This window comes from Petaurus breviceps, unplaced genomic scaffold (genome assembly GCF_028583685.1).
Source record: "Petaurus breviceps papuanus isolate PSGF00001 unplaced genomic scaffold, PetGlider_PUasm1.0 188, whole genome shotgun sequence".
Classification (NCBI taxonomy): Eukaryota; Metazoa; Chordata; class Mammalia; order Diprotodontia; family Petauridae; genus Petaurus; species Petaurus breviceps.
In genome coordinates this window covers 41,023,985-41,032,866 of record NW_027185804.1, presented here as the reverse complement: position 1 = coordinate 41,032,866, position 8,882 = coordinate 41,023,985, and the positions used below count along the sequence as shown (strand labels likewise).

The window sequence follows — 8,882 nt, the reverse complement described above, 5'->3', positions numbered from 1 at the left end:
TTCTTTGGGTTATATGCCTAAAAGTGGTATTTCTATTACAAAGCATATAGGCACATTTCATTCATATTTTTAAAGCATAATACTAAATTTTTATCCAAAATAGTTGGACCAATTCATCAATAGTGTATTAATGTACCTCCTTTTCTGAAAATTTTTAATATTTACAATGTAACATATAATGTTATCACTGAAAAGTATCTTATGGATCACCTCTTGCAAACCCCTTATTTTACAGAGGTAGTGATTTTCTTGTCTGGAATTTACTGTTTCCTTTCATGAAAAATGAAGAAAAATATGGGAGGAGCCAATCTCACAATCATGGTTGAATTCATTCTCTTGGGATTTTCTGATCTTCCTAGGATCGAGGGCTTTCTTTTTGTGCTATTCTTGATCACCTACATGAGTATCCTAATAGGAAATGGCCTTATTATTTTCATCACCAAGACTGATCCCACTCTCCAAACACCCATGTATTTTTTCATTGGAAACTTTTCCTTCTTAGAAATCTGTTACACATCTGTAATTATACCAAGACTACTGACCAACCTGTGGAGCCAGAAAAGAAATATTTCTTTCCTTGCTTGTGCTATACAACTTACTTCCTTTCTTATTATGGGAGCCACTGAGTGTTTCCTACTAGCTGTGATGGCTTATGATCGCTATGTGGCCATCTGTAAGCCACTCTATTATCATGTCATCATGAATCACAATACATGTATCAAGCTGGTGGTTGGCTCCTGGGTCAGTGGGATTCCACTCCAAATAGGACAGACATACCAGATTTTCTCTTTGCCCTTGTGTGGTTCTAATCTTAATCACATATTCTGTGACATCCCACCATTACTGAAATTGGCCTGTGGAGATACTTCTGTTAATGAGTTTTCTGTTTATGCTGATGTCCTGATCCTAGCTATGATTCCTTTTCTGTTGATACTATGGTCATACAGCAAAATCATTAACACAATCCTAAAGATGCCATCAGACATTGGAAGATCCAAAGCATTCTCCACTTGCTCGTCTCACCTCATTGTTGTAGGCTTGTTCTTTGGGTCAGCTATCATCACATATTTGCGACCCAAATCCATTCATTCAGCAGAAGCAGACAAAGTTCTCTCTCTTTTCTACACTATTGTGACTCCCATGTTTAACCCCATGATATACAGCCTGAGAAACAAAGATGTCATTGTTGCCCTAAAGAAATTATTACCTAAGTGATTACATTCAGGATGTAAATAATAGAATTTTCAAAGCCTCATTTCATCTCCATTGTTACATGACTATTACACAAATTTCACTTCAGTCTTCTCTCCTACCCAAAAGTGAAACTTCTCAAACCTAGAAATAAGACTCTTGGAGAGGAGAAGATAAGATATACGGGCATGGAACTGGCAGAACTACAAAGACCAAACCATAATCTGAAGGAACGAAACTAGAGTTTAAGATTTTTGCAACCGTGAAGTCAAGAAAATGGAGGTCTGACTAAGCTTGGCTCTCTAGTGACCCAAATTTATTTTCCTTTCTACAAATCATTAAACCACTAGTAACTAACATTTAACTGGAAAAGAAGATGAAAAACTACTCCAGTTATCTTTACCAAGAAATCTCCAAATGGTGTCACAAAGAATTGGACGTGAGTGAAATGACCCCACCACCACCACCACGACAAGGGAATTCTCAGTGTGGAACCTTCCTTGTCCAGTGAAGATCAGAAACTAAAATAAAACTTTTATTCTTAAAGAGGTGCTTAAGGCTCTGGAAATTACATTATTTGTTCAGGGTCATGTAGTCAGTAAGAGCCAAATGAAGTATTTACTATACAGTACTTTGTCTCCAGGTGAATTAATGAGACTACCACTAACACTACCACCACCACCACCACCACCACCACCACTACTACTATTACTACTACTACTTACAAATTAAAATAAAAACCTATAGCCAATGAGTGAATGATTAAAAATAATAGGAAAATTAGTTTTTTGACTTGTTAAAACTCAAATAAATCATGACATACAAATGAATGGGAAAAATTTCATTTTACATGAAGGCAACTAACTTTTTTGTTTTTTATTCAGTGTTGTAGCTTCCTGTTAAGGCTATTTAGAGCAATTTTTCTAAGGCTTTTTTTTTTCTTTCTTTTTAGGGGAAGGGGATTTTGAACAACAAACTCCAGAGTTCTTAGCCTTTTTAGGAGAGCAGATCAATTTTATATTGGTAATAGAAAACACCGAATGATTAAGCAAGAGGACTCCTAGTCAAGATTCACCTGACTGAGAATTTGCATGGGTTACATTTTGTTTTTGTGAAAGCTAAAGAATATTATGGAAGTGCACTAAGGGAAACCACTGGCCAATACCTTGCTGGTGGATTAACTCTGACTCCGACTGAATGGTAGGATAGGAAAAATAGTATTAGTGACAATGATGACATCATGCTTCGCATTGCTTTTTTAGATACTACTTCTATTGACTAAATTAGTAATAATGAAGAAAAATATTTAAATTTAATTTTAATCATTAGTAGGAAATGGAAGAGAATATATCAAAATGTTCAATCTTTGTAGTCATCCAGTACTATTTTTTATGGTTGACTTAAATTTCATCCCACATACATTGAGACTATAAAACTCTTTGAAGAATTATTTCTCAATTAAATTAAATTAAATTCAGTTTTCTCCTCTGAACTTAATGATTTTAGAAATGGAAGGGACAACAATACATAAAACATAAAATGCTATTATTTAAAAGAACATTACATATATTCTATGCATTCTTTTCATTTTATAGATGATAAAACTCAAGCCCAGAGTTCAGAAGAGGGAGTGACACTTGTAGGTTGGAGAAAATAAGATATAGATATACTTGCACATAAGAAAGCTTTAGGTTACAATTGTAGCAATTTTATACTTGTCTATATATTGTTAGGAACTATATTTAATAATAACACAAGTTTCCTTTACAATTTCCCATAAATAATGTCATATACATTATGTTTGTAGCAGACATAATGGTATAATGTCATAAAGATTTTTGGTCAGTTTAAGTTCCTATTTGGAAAATTCATTGGACTTTCATTTTCAATTACTCTTTCAATTTTTATGATCATATAATCTTCATTCTTTTCTTCTCCTCATTTATTCTCACTATTTTTAAATAAAATATATCCTTATTACTCTTTATTCTTCATTTTTTCCCTTCCTAATTGGATTGTAACTTTCCTCTCCCACCCCCCTCAGGAAACTGTTGTACTTCAAGTAAATACTGTCATGTTCTTGGACATTTAGGTCGCTTCCATGATTTTCAAATTTTGGTAATTTGTATTTCTGAAAGGCTATGAAAAAATCTTCAATAAAAACTCTTTGTTGTTATTTTAAAATTACTTTTTCAATGTACATATTGAATTCACATCGTTTTGATAACTTTTATCGTACAGAGCTTTACTGTAGACTTGCTCCCCAAAATGAGTGTACTTGTTTGCAATTTCATTAGAAGTCAAAGAAGATACCTATTTCTCTTGACTCCTGCCAAAGCTGAATTTTATTTCTTTTCAAATATATTTCCAGATTTGATGGATATGAAATACTATCTCATTATAGTTTTAATTTGCATCTCTGATAATTACATTTGACAGAACGAGTACTAAGAATGTGTGTGTGGAGAGAGAGAGAGAGAGAGAGAGAGAGAGAGAGAGAGAGAGAGAGAGAGAGAGAGAGAGAGAGAGAGAGGATGTATTTTTCTTATCCCACAGTGGGCTTGGGTGCTTCATTGAGGTTTTTCTTTATTTCAGTCATTCTCATAATTTTGCCTGTTTGTAAATGGGCTATTCCTTGTCAGAACAATTCACAAATGTTTAATCTTTTGTTTTGTTTTGGTTTGGTTTCCTTTTTCTTTCTTTCTTGTTAGTGAATAAAAACAATATTTTATGTAAATCTTTCTCAGATATGATTTTTTTGCTTAATACATTATTTCCTTTGATATTTGATTGAGGAATTTGGATTTTCTTGATATACTCTCCTTCTATGAGCATATTATATTTCCACCTGTTTATTTCCAGTGAAGATATTTTCATTTCATGTACCTCCAAAACACTTTTTCAGTCTTTTTACTATTTGTAAAATATATTTTAACCTGATACTGAGTAACAATTGTCTTTGTGGTGATATTTGCTTTTCTTATATACCTGTCTTTAGTAGAGATTCTTCTAATTTTTTTTCTGTTCTGCATATTTTACTAATATCTTGGTGTAAATAATTTGTATCTCCGGTAAAAAAAAAATAAGAAAACTCCATTTCTATTATTTTAGTTGTGGCTATTCAGTTGTTTCAGTCATATCTGATTCTTCATGACTTGATTTGGGAATTTTTTGGGTAAAGATGCTGGAGTAGTTTATCATTTCCTTCTCCAGTTCATTTACAAATACAGAACGAAGACACAGGGTTAAGTGATTTACACAGGGTCACACAACTAGTCCGTGTCTGAGGCTAGATTTGAACTGATGAAGATGAGTATTCCAGACTCCAGGTCTGGTGCTCTATCCACCGTGCCAACTAGCTATAATTTTATCTTAACATGTGCTAGATTTATTTTTTTGTTGTTGTTTTTCTTTTGGGGCGGGGAAGGTAGAGTAATTGGGGTTGTGACTTGCCCGCGATCACACAGCTAGTTTTGTGTTCATTGTCTGAGGCCAGATTTGAATTCAGGTCCTCCAGACTCCAGGGCAGGTTCTCTGTTCACTAGGCCACCTAGCCGCCCCAATGTGCAGGATTTTTTCAAATGTTTTATTTATTTGAATGTACCAACATTTTTTTTAGATTTTAATTGTTTTAGTTATACTTTATTTTGTGTTCATGTTGTATTTTGTTGATGTTTCCACCCTGATGATGTCTAACCTTTCATATCTTGCATAATATCTATTTGATTATTATAAATGTGCCTATTTTATTGTAGGATATATTTTATAGGCATTTTTACCTAATATATTTTGCCTCTGAGAATCAGTTTTGCATGGTAGAATGCTATCCTGAGAGTAAGAAAACTTGAAGTTTAACTCCCACTACTGTTAAATGACTCTCTTACCCTAGGTACATTATTTAATCTCTCCATATCCCAGACAACAATGTGACTATAAGGTTCATTGTGGGTTCTAATCTCTCTTTGTAAATTAAACTACTTTATTGGGTGTCCTCAAAGTACAGTCATGTGTGTATATATATACATATATATATTATATATATATATAAACTATTAAATATAGATGTGCCTAGATGTAGATTATAGAGATTATATCTAGAAGTAGGTGTTGAAAAATATCTATTTCTGTGCCTATCTCTATCTATACATCTATCTGACATAGATACAGATACATATACAATTTGATGCCTCTATCTCTCTCATTCATCTCGATTTCTATCTCTGCCTGATCTGTATCTATACCTATATCCATTCATACATCCATTTTTTCTATCTGCATGTGTATGTCTAAGTAGATGTAGATGGCATGATAGTTTGAAAATTCAAATTTTTCAGTAAGACCTTCAGTCAACAAGTACCTCAAGCACTTATATTTGAAAGCACTCTCTCAAATACTGGGGATAAAAAGCAAAGGAAAATACAACCAAAAATAGAATAATCTCTGCTTTCAAGGAGTTCACATTTTAATACAGAAACAAAATAAAAACAATTATGTACATGCAACATATATGCAGTGTACACAGGAAAGACTTTTAGGGCAGAGGCACTAGTAATGAAGGGAATTGGGAAAGACTTGTTCCAGAAGGTGAGAATTTGGATGAGTCTTCAAGGAAGCTAGGGATACCAGGGAATAAACAGTTAATGGAGGTAGGGAGTTGAACAAAGTTACAAGGTACAAGACACAGGTTTGAAATTATTCACATTATTATTTATTAGCAATTCAAATTAAGAAATATAAAAGTAAAATATTCACTCTGTACTCAGCATGGAAACTGTTATATAACTGTTATTCTTAGTGTTACCTTTATCAGATTTCTAGATAACAAAAAAATGCCTCATGGAATGAACTAGACCAGGAGCTGGGAACCTGTGGTCCCAAAGGCCCACGTGGTCCTCTAGGTCGTCAAGTGCAGCTCTTTGATTGAATCCAAATCTCACAAAACAAATCTCCTTAATAAAAGGGTTTGTTCTATAAAATTTGGACTCAGTCAAAAGGCTGTACCCAAGGACCAAGAAGGCCACATGTGGTCTTAATGGCACCCCTGATACTAGGTGCTATTCCACCTCTGTCAATGAATGATAAATGGATGTGTGGTGAATCTCCTTTCTCGCACAGAAAGAAAAAGAATCTAAAAAATAAAATAAACATGATTTAAGAGAGTGTTCTTTCTGCTGTTCCTGTCATTCTATCTACATGACAGCATCTGTTTGGTAATCAAGGAACAATTACCATATTTGTTGTTCACTCATTTCAGTTGTTTCCAACTCTCCATGACCCCATTAAGGGTTTTCTTGGCAAAGGTACCAGAATGATTTGTCATTCCTTCCCCAGATTATTTCACATGTGAGGAAACTGAGGCAAACAGATTAAGTGACTTGTCCAGAGTCACACAGCTAGTGAATGTCTAAGGATAAATTTAAACTTATCAGGCCCAGCACTCAATCTATTGTGCTTTCTAGCTGCACCAATTACTTTATACTGCACACACACACACACACACACACACACACACACACACACAAACACAGGGACGCACAATATATATGTATAAATGTATGTATACATATATGTATGTGGCAATACGATACATTTGTGCATATATGCATTTATGAATGTGAATGTATGTCTGTATGCATGTGTATATATACTCATATATTTATATGTACACACACAAATATATAGATATAAATTATTGAAATATGTGAAATAGTGTATAACTAAGTGTACTTGGAGACAGAAGTTCTAAGTTTACACAGTTGTCTCAGACACTTACTTGATTGTGCGACATTGTTGTCTTAGTTTCCTCATGTGTAAAATAAGATTGATAATAGCACCAACTTCTCAGCATTATTATGAAGGCCAAATGAGACAGCACATGTAAAATGCTTTGTAAAATGTAAAGTATTATAAATATATTAGTAATTGCAGCAAATACTGCTATTACTACTATTACTACTACTACTACTACCACTACAACTACTATTATTACAAATGCAAAAGATAATTACACCGTGGTAGTTCATGAACTGCTCTTTAAAGAATGTGTATATTTTTTATCTTTTCAACTCTAACTCTGAGCAGTAGTAGGAGTAGAAGTAGCAGTAGCAATAATAATAATAACAATCTTATATGTTATTATTACTCACATATTTGCAGCATTTTAAGTGCTGTAAATTTAATGTAAGATCACAACAGGTAAAAGATTTAGATATAATCAGTGATACCATAAACAAATTAGGGGAGCATGGAATGGTTTGCCTGTCAGATATATGGATTAGTAAAGAATTTACAACAAATCAAAATTTTATAGGACGTAAAATGAGTAGTTTTGATTACATTAAATTAAAAAAATTGCACAAACAAAACCAATGAAGCAAAGATTAGAAGGTAAGAAGAAAACTGGGAGGAGGCTGGGATTAACAGTAAGCTTCTCTGATAAAAACCTAATTCTCAAATATATCAAGAACTGAGTCAAATTTATAAGAATATACGTCATCATTCCCCAAAAGATAAATCATCAACAGATATGAGCAGGCTATTTTCAGATGAAGAAATAAAAACTCTCTGTAGTTATAGAAAAAACATGCTCTAGATGGACTTCATAATAACCTGGAGAACTTTATATAAGCTGATGCTGTGCGAGGAGAGTAGAAGCCAGAGAACTCTGCACACAATTACAGACACATCATATCTGTGATGACTAACTTTGATAGACTTGGCTCCTCTCTTCAATACAAGGTTATAAGGCAGCTCCAGAAGACTGATGATGGAAAGTGATATCCACATCCAGAGAGAAGAACTAGAGTCTGAATGCAGATTGAAGCAAACTGCTTGCTCTCTCTCTTTTGTGCTTTCTTTTGTTTTTTTCCTTCTTTACTCCATTGGTTTTAACTCTCCTTTACAACTTGACTAATGTTTAATGCAAAGGTATTTGTAGAACCTGTATTGGATTACATGCCACCATGGGGGGTAAAGGAGCAAGAGGGGGAGGAATTTGGAACTCAAGGGATTGTGGAAATAAATGTTTTAAACTAAAAGTACATAAATAAATAAAAATTAATAAATTAGATTTATGCTGTAAATCACCATTGATTAGAAAAAATAAAATTGAAACAAGTCTGAAGTACCACTTCATTCCTACCAGAGTGGCTAATATGACATAAAAGGAAAATTACAAATCTTGCAAGGGATATAGGAAGATCAGGACACCAATGCATTGTTGGTGGAGTTCTAAACTGATCAACCATCCTAGAGAGCAATTTGGAATTATAAATTGTGCATGCCCTTTGACACAGCGATACCACCTTTTACTGTGTTTGCTAGCATTCTGAGATACAGAGAAAATGTCAACTTACATTTGTAAAAATAACTTCCAATTCTGAAGGTTCTCTATACCCATGAAATTATAGATGCAGTTCCTGTCCTGATCCTCTTCCTTTATGAATACTCATCAATAACTTGTCTGGAATTTATATTCTGAGAGAGTTGCTGAGGACACTGGCATGTTGTTTGCCTGTTCTCACAAGTCAGGATTTCCAGAAACCAAATCTTGCTCTCTATCCTTATTCCATATTACCTTTTAGCTCATACAAATTCCATGTAACATATTTTTTATAAGAAAGATAACCCAGTGAGCTCCACTGAGGATTTTCAGACTTGCATGCTGGGGGCTTGGGTATAGAAGACTGACC

General features: G+C 33.8%; 1 protein-coding gene across 1 annotated transcript; it reads left to right on the top strand.

Moving 5' to 3' along the window:
- Window positions 1-282: 282 nt before the first annotated feature.
- On the top strand, window positions 283-1,215 carry LOC138163550 (olfactory receptor 10AG1-like). The gene has a single exon (XM_069090999.1). It carries the CDS (start codon window positions 283-285, stop codon window positions 1,213-1,215), a length of 933 nt encoding a protein of 310 aa, XP_068947100.1.
- The last annotated feature ends 7,667 nt before the right edge of the window (window positions 1,216-8,882 follow it).